This window comes from Oryzias latipes, chromosome 4 (genome assembly GCF_002234675.1).
Source record: "Oryzias latipes chromosome 4, ASM223467v1".
NCBI lineage: Eukaryota > Metazoa > Chordata > Actinopteri > Beloniformes > Adrianichthyidae > Oryzias > Oryzias latipes.
The window spans coordinates 31,117,080-31,137,041 of record NC_019862.2 but is presented as its reverse complement, the minus strand read 5'-3'; the positions used below and the strand labels follow the sequence as shown (position 1 = coordinate 31,137,041).

The 19,962-nt window shown below is 40.2% G+C and overlaps 1 protein-coding gene across 12 annotated transcripts in view; it reads right to left on the bottom strand.

The window, feature by feature from the left end:
• Positions 1-19,962, bottom strand: part of elavl4 (ELAV like RNA binding protein 4) — an 88,036-nt gene that overhangs the window by 17,165 nt on the left and 50,909 nt on the right. For all 12 annotated transcript variants that reach the window (XM_020702754.2, XM_020702752.2, XM_020702749.2 and 9 more), the window contains 2 exons: positions 19,425-19,528; positions 14,603-14,756 (listed from right to left, as the gene is read on the bottom strand). In XM_020702754.2, coding sequence (XP_020558413.1) covers positions 14,603-14,756; positions 19,425-19,528 — 258 coding nt within the window. The remainder of the gene's footprint in view (positions 1-14,602; positions 14,757-19,424; positions 19,529-19,962) is intronic.

Below are 19,962 nucleotides of genomic sequence, written 5' to 3'. Positions count from 1 at the left end.
TTTGTACACTTTTTCTCAGTGAGCTGCAAGGAACCACAAGGTTATTTATCTTGTAGCAAAGGTACACAAAAACTAGTTTTACAGATGGAACCACTTGTAGAATTGACAAGATGGGTAAAAATTCATAAAAATGTATTAAGATGGAAGCTGATTGATTCATAAATTCTTTTTTTTCCCCCTACAATCTAAGCTCAGGGTATTTTCCTTTTTAATGTTTTACATCAGAAGGATTTTATTTGGTTGTGATGCTGCAAAGCTGTATGATAGACAGTAGCTCTTTGCAAAAGTGACCTGTAGTGAAAAAGCTGCAAATTGCAACCAACTTCAATCTCCCCACATCGCTCTTTCTAAGAATATCAGTAAAATGATGGGAACCAATGCGTGGCTTATTTTCTGCAGAAACACAATTTTTATATTTTCTTTTAAACATGGAAAACATTTCCCTTGAGTTTATTTTGACGTAAAAAAAACTGATTTCAGAGCTCAGACCAAAGCACTTCAAAGTCTTCCCTGACCACCCAGACTGCTTTAACCAGAACTAAAGCACAGCAGTTAACTTCCACTTGAAGCTGATTGTTTAATTAATGCTAAGTGCCTCTATTTTCTCCATCTTCTTTTAGTCTGTGCCAACTTTTTACATTTAAATGAGACGTTCAGAAGCAGCAAAAATCCCATTTAAGGTCGAGTGTCCCCAGAGTTCACATCAAAAACCAGAACATGTCATGTCATTCAAGCTGGAATCAACAGTCATTTCTGTGTGCTTGGAGCAGTTCAAGGGCAACAGCTGGAGCTGGAGCTTTCACCACTTCTAATAAACATCAAGCATTTCCCATGCAAAATGCTTCACTTCTTATTTGGTATCAGCCCAGTTTCACATCATTCTGCTTCTGAAAGATGCCTGGAAAGTCCAGGGACCTTGCTCAAGGGCGACTCGGTGGTAGTTAAGGGCGTGCAGAGAGCGCTGCTCATTCACTTTCCTCAGACGAGGCGCGTTTGAGAAGAGAAGACTCGATTTTGTCCTTTAATCCGCACACTTGTTTGACCTTCAGTTCCTCCTAAGCTGATTTTTGCTGGAGAGCTTCCAGACAAATGTTTGGCATACAGATGAAGGCTCGCTACAAAAACCCACTTTAGAATACAAACCTACAGGAAGCAGGAGCAGAGAAATAAAGATATACACCTGAGAGTGAAAAGAGGACCAGGTATGTCCATCTGAAAGGCTCATGGTGAACACATAGATGAGAGAGGAATCTTTTCTTTCACTGTTTCTTTGGGTCTTCAGCTTTTCTTGACAGTTTTCTGGATTTTGTCTCGACGTAAATCTTTTTTTTTTTCATTTCTTTTTTAATATTTAGTTTTTGAAAAATAACTAGTGTACATCAAGTTAAAATGTCATAAGTAGAGCTCGCTATTAGGCTTCTACATCCTTTCAAAATGGAAGAATAAATGATTGCACTTTTCTCAGTCAGTAATTCTCTGTGTAAAACTGAAACATTCAAGTCCAAGCTCTGTATACATGAGCCGGGTAACTAATCAACCTGTCGAAGAATTCATTTCCATTAAAAAATCTCTGGAAAAATTTCCCATTTGCAGACATTTGTTTTTTTTAAACATTTAACCCTTTAACAGCACAGCTGTAGCTCCAGTGTTCACATTCTTCCGATCACGTAACTCTTCAACCGCTTACGCAAATAACATAATTCCAACGGATTCTGAGGTGGAGAAAATGCAACACTTTACAGTCGTGGAATGCTGACACAATTACCATAAACCACAAACATTCCATATGCTATTTTTCAGACATGTATAAGTATGTTAAGATATAGTGCCGTTTTGATTTTTATAGGATTGTGTATGTATAAAAATGTTTCTTTTTTACTCCAAAAATGTAAACAAGTTTACACCTTTCTGTTCACTTTCATTTCCCCCAGTATTAGAACTTGTGCAAGATATTTAGGTTTTGTTGATTTGTGGAAATAAATTTAAAGAAACTGAAAAACAAATCTGCTAATTCTGATGAGAAAAGCATCTTTGGGCCAATATGTAACACATTACTAATGTAAAGGGTGCAAAGCCGATATAAAAAGATGCTTTTGTCTGCGCCAGAATCAGCTGATTTATGCTTAACGACTGAAGAGTTCCAGTATGTTAAAAATTAAGTGCCATCTATGAGTCGTAGGAGACGTCTCTGATGTTGAAGGGTTCAAACCTAATGTATTATTGAAACATCTGCTTCATTTTAACTAAAGAATAAAAAAGTGTCCACATTCAGTGTAGTATGATTAAATGTCTTGACAAACCTAACATTAAGTAAAGAAATGTGCATTTTTCATTTGTTAAACTGTGCCATAGCTACCCGACTAACCAAGTAAACTGACATTTATGGAGTCCAACTCTTCATTAGTTGTTAGTTCTCCAACAGATTGGTCTTACTTATCAAATGCGAGCCAGCAATACAAGCAACATTAGAGCACATTGTACCTACTAAGGCACAGCTATCCATCTTTCTCCTTCTCCTCTTCTCCTCTCCTCCCTGGTCTTCCTCTCCTCCACAGTAATCAACAGAGGCTTATGTAACTCTCTCCACCTGTGCTTATCTCTCCCTAACATACCCCGACAGGCACATTGGCTGCTTTACTAATAATGTGCCGGCACAGTTTGTGGTGGAAAAGAGGAAACAGAGGAAGAGAAGATGGAGCATTAACGGTGGAGGTGGGGAGGTTTAAAAAGAGAAATGGAAAAAGTAGTGATGGGGAGTAAGGAGGGAAAGGACAAAAGGACAGAGGGTGATAGAGGAGAATGTTAAGAGGTGACAGTAAAGGGATGATGATGAAAGGAAACAGAGCTATTCTTGTTTGCTCCTTCCCCCAACAAAGCCACTCTTTCTTTAAAACCCACTATCATTTCACCAAACACTGTCAGACTGACAAAGAGAAATGACTGCTCCTCCGAGAGCCCGGCAGAAAGAGAGGTGAGAAATCTGCTGGGTAATCAAACACACACACACTGCAGGTTTGTTCATTCACTGAGCTGGATTCCTGTAAGCAAACCCACACATTAAACAGATGCATAGATAATCCACGTAGCAACTAGAAGGAGCTGCATTTCCACAGGAAAATGCAGGGTTGAACGCTGTGTTGCTGAATTAAAATGACAAATTGGCAAAAAGAAATGAAGAAATGATCAAAGTTGAGCATAAATAAAGTGAAAACAGCCCAATACCAAAAAATGTTTATTTGTGAAAAATGCCAGCGAGCCTCTGCACCAAACCATAGACGTGCAATGGAGGCAAAAATCCTGGAACATCTTGAAAAGTTCAAGGATTTGAAGGACCAAAATTCATAGCTGGAAAAAGCTGAAAGAGCTGAACATTTGAACAGTTAAAATGGCTGAGAAATAGTAGGAGGAGTCAAGCGGCAAAAAATGGCGGAAGATACTAGAATGAAGAAAGAGAAACAGCAAAACACTGGGATGAATGCTTTTTAGCGTTCAACCCATAAGCAAACTGTTCTTGTTGTAGGTTTAGCTGTTGCGTCGCATCCTTTTTATCACGTCCTTCCGGACTGCGGTGCGCCAACTGCTTCAAACGGCCAGACTTGCCTCAGCAAAGGGGTTCGTGATATGGCAGAGGGCAAAAGGAACCTTCTACCAGTTTGCTTCTAATTAAAATCCGAAAAAAGGCAAGCTTCTTGTTTTAGGTAACGGTGTACTTGGAATACAGATGGCAAATGAAAAAGCAGAGAGAGAAGAGACTTTGAAGAGCGGAGGTGCCCCTGTGCTTTAGCCTCTGTCAGAACGCGGCTCCAACCATCTGTCCGGTGTGCGTGTGCAGCCATTGATGTGCATATCTGTTGGTGGTTTTGTGTACATGTGGGCTGTTTTTTTTCTCTTTCCTTTCCAGAAATAGAATGCACTCTAAAGATTACAGAAGAAAAACGAACAGAAAAAAGATGTAAAAAAGATACTGTGACTCATTCCATCTAGAGAAGGCATTTCTTCGCTCGCATCACCGTGACTTTTCTCCTCTCCACTTTTTTGCCAGACAGAAAACAGCAATAGGGTATGGTGTCATATTCAATAACGTGGCATTTCCCCAGTGGCAGGATGCCTGTTGTTTTGATATTTTTATACACAGAGCAGAGGGTGTGGTGCAAAGCTGCAAGGAGCCTTATTATTCCATGTGGAAAAAGACAGCGAGCAAATGTCAGAGGATAATTCCAAAGACAGACTAATAGAAATAAAATCACCAATGATTTCTGCAACAAAAAGAATTGTCAGCAGGAGGATTTAAGACACATTTTGAAGCGATATGTTGGGTTCTCTGGTGGTCATCAGCTTTTTGTTTGTACATCTAGTATTTTACCTACGAAAAGAAGGTGGAAAAAATTCTTTAGCCTCCAGTTTTTAACAGTAATTGGGTCCTTCCAACTGTTTGCACATACGTCCCGATTATCATGTCCTGCCAACTGCCGGTTGATGGAAAAAGTCCCATTGCCCCTGAAATGAACACGGTCCAAATGTGAGACTTTGGAGCCTCTTAATGTTTGACCGCAAACTTTGAGATATGACCACTGATTCCACTTTTCCCCAGTCTTTTTTAAAAATTCTTCTTCCGTCTCTCTTGTTTTCTAAACTATAAAAAAAATAAATATATTTTTTTGTCATCTGACAAAAATGGTTTATGTTATAGTTAAACTCGCTTTTCTAATAATTATGAACTATGCGCCCTTCTTTTTAATCAAGACACAAACAAAATCATTTTTTTAGCCTTGCATGTTTTTTCTAAGATTTTCTGGATACCAAACATTTCAGATGAAGACCTTCATGGTCATAAACTCAACTCCTAATAAGAGGCCAACACTGGATTAGTCATTGTACATTTCAGTAATATTTTTTTTTCTCATTCTACACACACACACATATATATATATATATATATATATATATATATATATATATATATATATATATAAAACTTTAAAAACTCTTTATACAATACATTTAAAGGGGCAAATTAACAACTTTCCTCTTTCAGTCCCCTTTAATTTCTCCCTGCAAAAGATCTTGCACGAGTATTCGGATTTGTGCAAGATTTTGTTTTTGTTAATTTGTGGAAATGAAAAGAAATAAATTGAAAATTAAGGAAAGAAAATTAAAGGTCTCTGCAACATTTTCTTTTCTCTTGGAGAAGTTACAACCCTCTGTCTAGAAATTCAGTTTAAAGTTGATGAAAAATGTTGAGATATAAGAGGATTCCTGTAAGTTAGTCTCAGAATGAATAAAAGATTAAAAAATGATGTAATAAAACATAAACAAAAATGGGATTTACTTGTTTAAACTCTGTTAAATCCTCATTTAAAACAACAAAGGCTGCAGAACAAGTGAACATTTACTTTATCTACTGTAAAATTTGTGTTCATCTTTGCCTGAAGCTTGATTCGAACGGTCCAGATTAATAAAACATTCAATATATTTTTTCAACATTTCTCCTAACATTTTGAATTAATAAATTCTTACAGAACAAAAACTTGTATTGGCATAAAAATACACAAGCAGTCAGTCAAACCTCCACACAGAAATTACAGCAGTTTTTTTATACTTTTATAGTACAGAAGGTTTTATGAGCCCACAACATTTTATGTGATATAGAGAATAAAAAAGAAAGGAGCAGTTTGGAGAATCTGATCACCATTGCCTAATAAATACATTAATTTATGACTGGCTCTCATTTTTCACAAGAAACATTTATCAAGGACAATAATACAGATTTGCATGTATAAAATTCCCTTTCCAAAAACAAGGATGTCAGCTGTGCTTAAGGGTAGTTTCAGTGAAATTGTACTGGCACACATTTGCTTTCCTTTTAAAAAAATATGTCTTAGAAAAACCAATATGTCTTCCATTGTAATTGAATTTTTAAATTCAGTTTATTTATGTTAAGCACTGCAACTGTATCTCATATATAAGTTGCTTTTACCCAGGCAAATTCATTGTGCTTTTATTTTGGTAACTTAAAATATATAAAGGGAATCCTCATGACGACTTTGATATTTTGTGTGGACCTATGCAGATAAAAACGTGTCAATATGGACGAGGTTGGAGATTTGATGTGAGAACTTGTAAAATAGACCAAAAATCTGCATCTGTGTGAAAAATATTCTTCTGTAAAGTTTGACAAATAAAATCACAACTAACAAATTCCCATTTGCATGTGTAAATTTGGAGTTACACCCTCAAATCGGCGATTGAATCTGCGCAAATCTGCTGCTGCGAATCACAGCTCCATAACTGCGTCAACAAAGTGCAACTCAGAGAAATGACCATTCTGTAAAAATCAATAATCTCCCAAAAATGAGTAAATGTCTACATTTATATGAGCTGGAAATGGAGACTCGTCAGAATATTTATGTTACAATAAATATTTTGTGAAAAAATCCATCTTTATTTTATTTTATTGTACATTTGCATTTATTGCAGCAAAATGAACACATGCAAATGGGAATCTGTCAGTTGTTAATTAGTCAAACTTTACAGCAGAAGGTTTTTACACACAGATTCAAATATATTATGCATAAATCCTCACGTTCTATTTACAAGTTCTCCCCTCAAATCTACCAGCTCGTCCATTTTTTTCACCTTTGTAAGGCCCCCCCCCCTCCATGTGGCCTGTACAAGTGTCCATTTTTCGCTTGCAGAAAGCCAGCATCCACCTGCAAGGGCAGTTGTAAATATGGCACAAGTTGCTCCAAAAGCCTCTCTGACAGATGTCAGACAAAAATGTGAACTGTGGTCAGAGATCCATCTCCAGACCAAGTGACAATCACCGTCATGAGATGAGTGACGGCAACTGAACGAAAAGGTTTTTCCTTCCACCTCAGAGAACCTGGAACCATCCAGTCCCTCCGTCTTCACCCCGCACTAAGCAGATCCTGAGTGTTGCTGCTGAAATTTCCAGAATGATTATGTTTGCAGTCATGGATCAGGGTGGCTTCAAGTGATTGAAGGAATAAGACAGCTATTGAGGGTTTCTCAGATGTTCTATTCGTTTGCACAAAACGACTATTAGAATTCACTCTAACCAAAAAAAGAGTGTGTGCTTTTCCAGAAGGAGGCAGTCATTATGCCGGCTGCAGCAGAAAGGCGAGAGGGAGGAAAGATAGTCTTGTCATCAAGTTGATTTTGTGTTTTCTCCTTGAGCAGTTTGGTAGTTTTAGTGCTCTCCGTGCCTCTCGTGGTAAATGATGCTACAGGGAAGCTTTCTGGTGTTTTCACAAACAGACGAGTGGCTGCAGGGAGCATCCTGTTGATGAGGAGGTCATTTAGAGAACAGACTCTCTCTTCCTAATTTAGCAGAGCTGGAGCTGCAGATCATCAGCCCATCTGCCAGTGGTCACTGGAAGACATCTATTACCTTGCAACTTCGTGCCGCATCACTGTCAGTATTATTTTTAAAGGCTGATTTCACTGCGGTGTGTCTCCGTTGCATTGACGCAAAGAATAGAACGATCAACGATCAATCCGAATGTTTACGTTGCCTCCGTCCTCTCTGCGTCTGACGTCCATCCCTCTGCAACGCACGCTTCATGCAACAGTACTATTTCCAGACTGCTGAAGCGTCAATTATCAGGCAGATAGCTGGAGAAGCAGGACACAGGTTTCAAAATAAAAACTTCCGTTGTACTTTCACAATAGAAATGTATACACGTCTATATTCGGTGACGTGGCCACGCGATAACGCACGTTCACACCATAGATAACACCAACGTCCATTTTCAGCACGGACCAAAAACATGCATTTTACCAGGACTCAAAAGTTTTTGATGAATTACTTGACACAGGGGTGGCAGGACAAACCACTCCCCTCCTCCGGAAGGCGGGAGACGGAGACGATGTAAACGAACTGACAGTCATCAGATACGCAACACATGGGAGACGCACAGTGTAAATCTGGTTTAGGGTCTATTGCAATGGTTTAGAAATGCTACAGGTCACTGCTTTCTGGAGAAGTGAATCACAGAGGGACTTCCTAAAGTCAGTATGGAGACACACATCCAGAAGATTAAAGACTGAGGCTGTCTGCAACACTGTCAAAACGAGTGTTCATCTTAGCGCTTCCAGCTGATGTCCACAAATCACTGCAACTCAAAGCCTTTGACACGGAGAACAAATGTTGAGCTCCGTCTCTCTAGTTTTTCTTATTCTGTGCCAACAGTTTTAGCAGTCACAGAGGAGCATTCATTTGCAGCCCATTTCTTTTTTATTAGCAGTGAGTGTGTGGGTGGTTATGTTTCTTCTGACTGTTCGCTATCAAAAAATAAAAAGAGTAAATGATGCAGCCGCACCACTCTTCGCTTTACTTTAAAGTTCTCTGTAGTTTTAATCATCAGCAACTCTAAAATCTAATTAATCGTTAACATTTCTCCTGCTGATCCGCGGCTCTCTGGGGGCACCTTGCAGAAATGTGTGTGTTTTACTGTGATGTTGGCGCCTGGGGAAGCCATTTAGACGGCTTTCACTGAGATGAAAAGCAACTTTTTTTTTGAAGATCTTCTGGCCAAACTGAGATGCATGTCAGACTCTCAATCCTGTCAGAGTTGAAATAAATTCAGCTTTTTGCATATTTAAGACAGAAACACAGAGTGAGGCGTGGAAACTACTCAAAAAACACAAGGTGGATGAGACCTGGTCATATCAACAACACATTTAAGTAAGTTAGTAAGTTAGTTTTATTTATATAGTTTTATTTGATCTTTCACAGATCAAATCACAAAGCGCTGAACAATAAAAAACATACAATCTAGTAAAAGCAGAAAAATAATCAATTAAATATAATGTAAAGCAAAACTAAATTGAAAAAAAAATAAACATTAGAGTAAAAGTAACAATAAAACCAGTCAGCTAAAAGCATTTTTGAATAAAAATGTCTTCAGTTGACTTTTAAAAGAATCGACGTTGTCGGCCACATGAAGGGACAGAGGGGGGGCATTCCAGAGTCTGGGGGCTATTCCCTGGAACGACCGGTCGCCTCTGGTTTTATACTTCGTCTTAAAAATCTTTAAAAGATTTTGATCTGAGGATCGGAGGGCACGGCTGTAGACGTAAGGACAGAGCAAGTCTGATAGGTATTTTGGGGTCTGTCCATTTAAAGCTCTATAGGTTAAAATTTAAAATTTTAAAATCAATACGCCACTTGATTGGGAGCCAGTGCAAGGAGGATAAAATGGGAGTGATGTGTGCCCTTTTGTCTGATCCTGTTAAAAGCCTTGCAGCAGTGTTTTGGACTAACTGAAGACGATTAAGATTTATTAAAACATGTAAAAAGAGAATTACAATAATCTAAACGAGAAGAAATAAAAGCATGAATAACTATCTCTAAGACTGAGTTAGATAAAAACGTCCGCAGTTTTGCTATGTTACGTAAATGATAAAAACAGTTTCTAATTAAAAGGCTGGAATGATGGTCCAAAGACATTGAATGGTCAAACCAGACACCAAGATTTCTGATACAGGGCTGTACAGAGGAGCTCAAAGAACCAAGATGCTGAGAAATTATTGGGATTGTCTTTTCTGGGGCAACTATTAGTGGTTCCGTCTTTTCTGGGTTTAGCTGGAGACTGTTACTTGTGAGCCAAGACTTAACACAGGCAAGGCAATCTAGTAGTTCTGTAGTTTTTTGGAGTTCTTAGTCATTGAATGAGCAGTACAGCTGAATATCATCAGCATAGAAATGGTATGACACATTTTTAAAGTTATTCAAAAGCTTTCCTAGTGGGTAGAAGTACGTTAAAAACAAAAGTGGTCCTAAAACAGATCCCTGGGGCACACCATGTATTTAGTGAATGTAACGACACAATAACACCAAAAAAGGGCATATTAACAAGTAAACAACTTAGATCTTTAAAATCTGTTTGAGCTACTAATTATGAAAATAATAATGATTATTAAATGACTGAAATTTGTCAAATGACGTTAAAGCCTCACCCAATCATCTTTGAATCTATTTTCAAACCGTTCCCAGTGTTTTTTTAATTAAGATTATGCCGTTTTTAGACAAGAAAGAAGATGTGACCACAAGGGGGGGGTCCAAGCCGGGGTGTCGATGTGCTTGTCCCAAGCCCGAAAAAAAAAGCAGAGGGTTGTGTCAGGAGGGGCATCTGATGTAAATCTTTGCCAAATTAAACATGTGATTAGGACCAAGACCAAGTTCACCTCTGAACTGTGATTGTGATCGTTGGCATAGTGTAACCCCACCCCCTTTCCTGTCACCCACAGCTGAGAGCTCTCTGTTTACACTCTCTCCCGGAAATGCAATCTTAAGCTTATTTTTCTCAAAGACCTACACTGATGATGAAAATGGTGTTTGTGATGTTTTTTAACATTTGTGTGGTATAGTTCTGATGATGGAGGACATGTAAGTAGAAGATTAAGTTTACAATTGTATTTATGAGTATCTAAACAGGGCAATATTATAATGTAAAGAGCACTTGATAATAGATCAAAAGATGATTGGAGAATCTGATCTCCATCATCAGAGAAACACCACAAGATGTTAAAAACCCTAAAAACCTGATTTTTTTTATTGCAGTGGGTCTTTAGAACAACATTTTAGTCCGGCCTGTGTTCTAATTAGCACCGGCAGCATTACTCAGCTGTCTCAAGCGGAGCTTAAATACATTTTTGTCGTTATCCTGATATGAAGTTATATATGGACACTAATTATGGTCTGAAGGTCAACATTTAAGTTTGCGTTTCCTGGAGGATTATTACTTCCTCTGTCATGTAATACGTGACATGAATATGTGTAATTGGGCTGTGATAGGTCAAACAGACAACGGGGTTTAATGTTGTGTTCGGGGGTCTTTTGTACCGGCAAAAAATAAAAAAAATTGACGTCAATGTTTTTTTTTGGATGATGTTTTATGCTCGACAGCATTGGATGCAATTTTCTTTTCTAAAGCAGATTCACAGCTTTAGAGGTTTTATTTGCTATCACTTCTGGGAGGAAAGCGTTGTGACCAGAAGTCATTATTTGGAGCAGGACTGACAACAAGCTGCTTCTTAACCCTTGTGCTATCTTAGATGACCCCCCCCCCCCCTTCCATTGACGTGTTCTCCCTATCATGACAAAGGTGGATAAAGGTGGAAAGATTTCATGTAATCCATGGACACCAGTGAAGATCACAAATCATTGAAGAAAAAAGGTTCAGAGCACTGTCTAGTGGGTCTAGATGACCCAACTCCCAACGTTAAACTGCCTAGGATAGAACAAGGGTTACATCAGAAAATTTTAACTTAACTTTTTTTTTTTTTTTTTTAACTTGTCCTGTCCAACAGCTGGGCAGACAGACGAGAGCTGAGGGCCTCTTGTGTTGGACATATTTTGCTTTAACAAGAGGGGTTATTAATCTTCAGACAAACCAAAGGTATGTCTGAATAAACCCCTTTTGTAATTGAGGCCAAACTTTATTAATTTCAATTATGTCTGAAAATCTTTGGTGTTGGACCGGACGGAAAAGGAAAGAGGGGAAGAAGAGAGAGGGACGTTAGAGAGAGGGGGGGTAGGGGGTGATAATAGGAGGGGAAGGGGGATAAGACCATGAAGCAGCATAAAGCAACAAGTTTACTGGTTGTTAATCATTATGGTAAGGTTCAAATGCAGTACAAAAAGGGCGGGGCCCGTCCACACACACACTCAAATGTTATAAACACACCTGCTAGCTGCAAAAATGTCCACCTGTCGACATGTACACAAAACAGATAGTGTTCACACGCATACTTATGCCTTAAAACCAACTAGTGTGAAATATTTCAGTCATTCAGTCATGCAAGCTATTAGTGCAAAGGTGAGCTAACACCAGTGCTCAGGTGAGGTTTTATGTTCTTCTAAAATGGATGGTGGAACGTGAAAAGAAGGAGGGAGAGTGCCCAGCCATCCCCACCCCAAGACCCCCACCGCAGCAGCAGCGGCAGCCGGAATCCCCCCAACGCCACACGGGAACCGGCAGGGAACAACCGCCGCCCGGGCGACCAAGCCCGCCACCCAGGCCAGGGCCAGCAGGGCAGCCGCAAGGCCTCCAGAGCCAGAGGCCAGGGAAGCACGGAGGGAAAGAGAGCGCCGCCCCAGCCCAACCAGGAGAGCAGCCCCCCCGCCGCGCCGGGAGAACCCAACGCAGAGCCCCACCGGAGAAGGACGCCCACAGCCCCAAACGAGCACCCCACCACCACCCAGGAGTTCCGGGCATCCCCCCGCCCCAACCCCAGGTACGAGCCAGGACCCCCCAAGGGAGACCCGCTCCGCACTCCAGGCAGCCATCCGCCCGGCCCACGGTTGGTCCAGGGAGGAGCGAGGCAGGGGGCCCGCCGTCCCCGCCCAGGAGGGGGGAACCCCGGGGAAAAAAAGAGGGCCCACAAGGGGTGTTATAAATATGGCCCGACCAGGCTCGGCCACAGTTGGAAATTTGGCGGGGCCCAGCACTCAGGAGCAAGGACCAGAACCCACCCCCCAGGGACCAGACACCCCCGGCTCAGATGTAATGTGAACTCCCCCACCGCGCGGAGAGAGCACCGCCGGGCCCAGGAAGCCGGCAATTTTAACTTAACTTGACAAAAACGCAGGATGTGCATTACTACTAAATGCAAGCTGGGAGTTGGTGACAAAGATCAATCTTAGAGTGTTTTCTTGTTGTACAAAAATGAAATGACTGCATTGGAATGGAGAGAAATGTCACAAGAACGTGTCAATGTTTAATGTTCACCAGAATATATTTGTCATTACAACCGTCTGTCTCTGGCATGGGAGTTTTTGGCTATAAAGTGGCGTGTATGGGATCATGGAAACTATTGTTCTTGTAGTTGACAAGGTTTAAATTTTCCAAAACAAGAATGATACGACGCCATCTTCACGGTTAGCGATGCCTAATCTCTGAATACTTGAGCATTGTTGGTGAACCTGAAGACTCAGACTCCAGTGGGGCAAACATGTCATAAAAAACTTTACCTTCCACCACCAAGAACTGCCCGCGGTCAGCTGTTTTATTCATGGCATGTGGCTGCAGCCTTAAAGCTATGGTTCTGGTTGAGAGGTGTAGTTTACACCGAGGGGCATGGTAATAACGTGTCAAACAGACAGGCAGAACATCAGCCCCCCCATCTAAAAGCATCAACATAGAACGTCTTTTCCACCTTTTTTGGTCCATTCTTTTAAAGCGTTGTGTTCATCTCATTTTTTTTTCTCATTTCTATTCCACAATGCCTCCTCTTCCTCTTTGCCCCCCCCCCCCCCCCCCCATCTCCTTTCCACTTCCTCTTCCCTCTCTGTTCCTCAGCTCAGCGTCTACAGACAGACACGCATTTCCCTGCCAGCAGTGATTTATACTGCTTAGGCAAATGAGTCTTGCTTACAGCGTGTTGCTCCTTCCATGCTTCATCAGTACACATTTCACATGATGCTGGAGCAGGTTAAAGCCTGCAGGCGCTCAAAAAAACCGATCGAACAGACGGGCTGCAGGGCTTCCTCTGCAACGCAGATGTGATTCGCTCCTTTCTTTTGGAAGAAGTGGGATAAATACCCGAGCATGCATGCCATGCAGCTTACAGTCTTGCAACTGATGGTCTCGATGGTCCTGGCATTGGAGAGTATAACTGAATTCATGGTTGACCCATGTTCAGTTGTTCATCTCATAAAATATCCAAAGCAACATAAGTTAATCTTGCATTCTTTTTGAGATGGAGGTCTGGAAAGACGCATCTCTTGTTGACTACAGCGAAACTACTGGGTGGTGCTGAAAATGTATGCTGAAAGACATTTGAAAAATCCATCCCTCCATTTTTTTAACCTGTTATATATTTTTCAGGGTCAGGGCATTGGGGGACCCTCTCCTGGTGATTGTTGGGTGAAGGTGGGGTCCACCCTGGACAGGATGCCAGTCTGTCCAGGGGAATTGGAAGCATAAACAACAAGAAAACACTGAAAAACGATGCTGTGGTGGGACATATTTAGGATTTTCTAGTCAAAAAAAGATCTTCCAACATGATTACTGACCCAACAGTTAAACTTCTGCTCATAAACAACAACAGCCTCCTCAACCGGCTTCAGAAAAGAGGAACTCCTTTCAGCTCAACACTTAAATATTTCAGTGAAATGACTGCAGTTAGACTCATTTGGGCCGGACCGTCTGTGTTCTGACACAATCTTTCCTGTTTGTTTTCCATAGAAAACTCACCTAACTTTTGATTACTTTCATTTTTTTTGTAAAACTATGATCATGTACTAAACTTACCTTTGCAAATTTGTCAGCAGTTTTAGAAATCTGTCATTTATTTGATAAAAATAGAGAACAAAGCATGTGAAGTCTGCTAAAAGGCAATGAAAAGAAAAAAACATGTATGTTTATTTTTCCATAGATGGGTCATTTTCCCCTTTTGTGTATGGAAGTGAAACACAAAGAGCTCCTAAATAAAACTCTTTCAAATCGTGCACAAATGAACTTAGATTAAAAAAATGCTACCCAAAAAGCATTTTGAGCCTTCTAAAGTAAGATGTTAGAGCTTTCTTTTTTTCTTTTGTGGCATCAGAACGGTGGAAGCAGTTTGCAATGAATACCTGTGACCTGGTCGACAAGGATCCGCGAGGTGATGATGCGTCCATACTGGGAGAAGAGCTGCTCCAGTTCTTTCTGGGTCATGGTCTTGGGGAGGCCGCTCACGTAAAGGTTAGCATCACGGATAGAGGCTGAGCTGGGTCGCGCGTACGACACCTGCGGGGAGCGAGGAGTTTTCTTAAGTCTAGGTCTTTACAGGTATGAGTGTACGGCAAGGCAAGTTTATTTGTAAAGCACAAAGAAATTCAAAGTACCTCATAAAACCGGAACAATACAAAACAGCGCAAAGATTAAAAACACACTTAATCATTATAAAATTGACTTTAAAAGAAAGGACAGAGAAAAGAAAATGAAAAGAGGTGTGGATAAGGACCCTTCAGTTATATACACGCCTAAACAGGACTGTTCTGAGTCTGGATTTGAACCGTAGCACAGCAGAGGCCTGTCTCACAGCCTCAGGGAGAAACGCTGATTCCCCTTGCTTAGTCCTGACTCTGGGCACCCGCACGGTTGTAGGTGAACAACACCCCCGAAGACATTTCGTGATGAACCTGGATTTTTGACTTGCGCCACTGCCGCTCAGCTCTGCGGCACTGACCAACTCCTCGTTCATCCAGGGAGCTTCCTGTCTACTTTTTCTGATTTTCATCTTCATGGGAGCAGTGGCCTCCAGAACTTTCACAATGATAGACGTGACAGAGTTAGCACCAGAGGCGTATCACTTCTGCAAACGGTGCCTCCTTAGCACAACTGCAGGACCAGGTGGTGGTCTGGGAGCAACGGACAGGTCAGAAAACCCACAGAAACGATCAGACATCAACCACACTGGAAATGATAATGAGCAGGTCCAGGGCGTGTCCTCTGCTGTGGGACATGTTGAATCAGACCAACGGTCTCAAGGACAGCTCTTTTACAGTCTCCATGTGAACATTAAAATCACCTGTAATGACTAAACCCCCAGTCTGTGCAAACATACGATGGATTTTATTTAAAGCCTCTTGATGAAGTCAAAGGGCTGCAATATATTTAGTTGCGTTGCAAGATCAGCTCAGAGTTGGCTTTGACTGAACTCTGTTTAATGAAACATTTTTGTTTTAAACAGTAATACGAAACAATTTGATTTTAACAGAATAAAACTTTGTCAGGTGTAGAACAAAGTGCTTTAAGGTTATTAGAAAAACAAAAGAATTCACCGCCAATACTTTTGCAACTAATAAATAATGCATTTTTCAGTCATTTAATCAAAATAATTTACAGCTAATGGATAAAAAGAGCAACATTTGGTCATTTAAAAAAGAAATTATTGTCTTTAGCAATAATTAAATATTTATTACAGTAAGATAAAAACGGTTCTTGAGGTTAAGTGTTTTATTTAAAAAGATAACTCTTATTTCAAAAATGAACTGAAAAGTATGAAGAGCTTTTAATTTAATAAAGTAAATGTTTGGGATAATCTACTTTTTTATAAATCCAGGTTTTTAGGGCAACAAATTAACTTACAGCCATATATATCTACATAGAACAGTAAGAGTGGGTGTTATTTTCAAAATACATAGTTGGTTGAAATTGGGTTCAAATCATTTATTGCAGTTTGAATACATATTTATCAATTCTTCAAGTTTCCAATAAAAACCTCTTTTGCAATGAAACACATTTTTATGACTTTATAAACCGAAAAATCTGAAACTTTTCTGCATAAATGTATGAAATCTTAGATTGATATCTATCTAAAAAGTAGTTTTTGCCTTATGTAGACTGCATGAAAACGGATTTATAGATTTAATAAACTGATGTTTGATCTTTATAAGTAAAACTTGATTTTTAAATGAAAACAGTGATCAAACCTTTACCCTTGTGGTTAATATTTTACTATACCTAATGTAATTAGGTATATAAAATAATTAATCTGAAATACATACATACATATATAAAACCTGTTCCCAAACAAAACTGAACTGAACAAAATTGTAAATATCTGGGACATGTTCCGTCGTAAATCGCGGCTGGTTAGGGAAAGATTGGAGGAACAATGTCAGGGCTTTAGTTGAGTGCTGTGGCTGGAAAAGGGTGGGAATCATTAGAAGGAAGGAAAATGAGACTCTTGTGGTTGTTGTCAGGAGAAGATTCTGAGCTGACTCCTGTGGATGAGGCTGATCTGAAATCCTTCCATGAACAGACACCACAGGTGTTTGACAAGGCAGCTCTGCATTTAGGATGAAACACTCGCTTCTTTCACAACATGAATATACACAGTTCTCAATAAAGCATCAATGGAGGGAAAAAAGGACATTTTGAAGTCATTTTTTGAACCATACCACCTTTTGAAGCATTTTTTTTGGTCCCTTGCTTTCTTAGACTTAATTTATTCCACTCGATTGTCTTTATCTTGATGGTGAAAATGGCAGGAACTGAATAGACTGAGCTCTTAGCTCTCAGCTTGTACAACATCTCCACTTGGAGACCCAATTTTGCAGTGAAACCCGCGTGAATCCCAATAACTGCTGCTGACGGAAGCAGCTTTTAATACATTTGACAAGTGCAGACACAAGTCATCAAATAAGGTTAAAGTAACGCAAATACATTGGATTTTCCGTCCTGTCGATGGAAGTTGTGCTTGTGAGAGAAAAGGATTGGGAACAGCGGCTTTCCCCGTGACTTTCTTCTCTTTAACACGTCTTCTTCGTCGGCCTTCACTTCCTCTACAGCTTTGTCCTTTTTTTTGCTGGCTGGTTATTTTCCACCTCCTTCCGTGCTAAAACTTTCAAAAGTCTGCCTTCTTTTTCGTTTTGCTCATCTTTTCTTCACCGTACAGCTCTCCCTCATTTTCTCTCCTTTTCAGACAACTCCAGATGTCTAATCCATCAACACCTCCTCAAGCTGTGAGCGGGATTGTGTACAAGTGTGGAGCGCTGCATGTGTGAAACAGGAGTGTGTGTCTGCTTCTGTGCAAAAAAAAAAAACAGATAAAAGCTAAGTGTGAAGATTAAAATAATCACACGTGAACATTGGATAAATGTGTCTCAGATTGTGTGCACACGCCTCTGTGAGCTCCTTGCACCTTTGGCATGCTGCCTCCCCTCGCACCCCTGAGGAAAACTGACATTACAGCCACTGCTGACAAAATTGGAGGTGTCACAGCGGAGAACACCTCAGCAGCGAGACCCAGTCAGAGGCACTTCAGACAGACTTTTCGCTCCAGAGAATACATCTCTGGATCCCTAAATCTCTGGGCCAAATGCAGAGTGTGTGACATGAAAGAACGACAAACCTAATTTTGAATTACTGCACTGCCTTTAAATCTGCTTTGTTACCTTTAGGGGTTCGGCTTACTGTGAAGAGAAACGGTGGATTGGGAGGGAAGAAATAAAAAAAGGAAAGGAGTGACACAAAGAGATGCCATGTTATCTTCTGTCATTTACAAAGACTCTGAAACAACTTGAGGCAACCTTTTCTGTCATGAAAGTCTAAAAGTGAGTTCAGAAGACGGCTACACTGTGCAAACAGCCCTACACTCCTTCCTTTTTAAATGTAAAAGATCTACGTTGACCTAGTTTGATTTGTTGGCTGCTGCTGTGAACTGGAGAAGGCATCCAGATTTTTACAAATGTGGGATTCTTCGGCTCTTGACACTTTTTTTTTCTTATTGAAACAGATTCTTGGGTCAAAACCATGTGTTTTTATCTACTCACAGACTTTCTAATTTCAGCTCAGCTTTTAGAAAAATGAAGTTTGCATAAACACTGCAAGCACACGGTGATACAGGCATCAGAAGGGGGGACTAGGGGCGGGGATGCCCCTTTTTGATTGTATGTTTACCTTACAATTACCGGTACGAAGCCCACTGAGACAACTGTTGTTGTGAATTTGGGCTACGCAAATAAAATTGAATTGAATCCGATTGTTTCAATGTAGTGATCTATGTTGTTTTTTGTATTTGTTCCTGTTAAATAAATATAAAAATAAATACAATTTTTATTTTAAGACACATTTTCTTACACAAAGCTATTGAAATATGTTTTTGCAGGACAAAAAACAAGACAATTTTTCCTGAATTACAGTGCATCAGCGACAAAATCCAAAAACACATCACACACTGGACTAACGAGAGAACGGCGCTGAGTAAAGGCCAAGTCAGGCGCTGTGCTGTCTAAGCAAAAGAGGGATTCTCTGTGGGATTCCCTACTTACAAACAGGCTAATCCTATCCTATTAGATTACATTAGGCTGGACTAGACCAGATTAAATCAAACAGGGAGGGAGAATCCTCAGAGGATCCGTAGAGCGACAGATTAAGGCCTCGCTCAGAGCAACACCCCAGTGACGGGACATGAACTCAGAAAAAACATGCTGCTGTGAAACAGCTGCAAAGAGTTAAATTAAGCTTTTTTTAAATGTGGATGTAGGACGGAGCATCTCTGATTTACCCGTCCTTCCATGACAACCATATCAAGCTGTAATTACCGGCTGACGAGCATCTTTCTTTGACTCAATAATATCTTTATAATTCCACCTTTACATTGTGACATTTAAAAAAGCAATTAGCATATCAGCCACAGCGACAAGCTTTTTAAAGTGTCTCTTTGATGGAGATGGTCTTTTTTTATTTTCTTCCTGCAGCGCGTGTACGTTAATCCAATCTCACCCTGGAGCTCATTCAACGCCAGCGTCCCTATCTCAAAGAGCTCTGAGGCAGAAGAAAGCAGACTCATAATTAAACATGACCTCCATAACTTTCTGAAATACGCAGTAGGAATACGTTTCTTCCCCCCCCCCAGCTTTTTATTGTTCATGTTTGCTTTTTATTGGTCAAAAAAGTGCAGTTTACCTTGATTGTTTTGGTCTGAAGTCTGAGTCCATTTAATGTGTTGATGGCTTTCTCTGCATCCTTTGGGTCAATGTAGTTGACAAATCCGTAGCCCAGACTCTGCCCTGAAATAGCAGATCAGAAAGAAATACTTTTTTTACTTAAAAGGCAAAACAGAAATGCATTTTTGTTTCTCATTTGATCCAGCCTCTTCAGGATTCACTCTGGTTTTATTCTCATCAACAGCGAGCGCGGCCGGGTCATGTGGTCACTGATTGCTCAATAACACACTTTCTGCACTCCAAAAGCTGAACCCCCCCCCCCCCCCACCCACACACACACACTCTGAACAGAATCCCAGGTTTGGTTGGGGTGTAGGTTTGTTAATCCTGCACTCAGGTTGCACTGAGATCCGTCCTGAACTCTAACAAATATTTAGGTTAAAAATAATGAGACGTTTTCAAAACTTGTTCTGATTTTTAAAAAAAGATATTTTTGGTGTCTTTAACATGTTCTTGTGGCATTTTGTTAATGATGGAGGACATCTGTAAAGGAAATT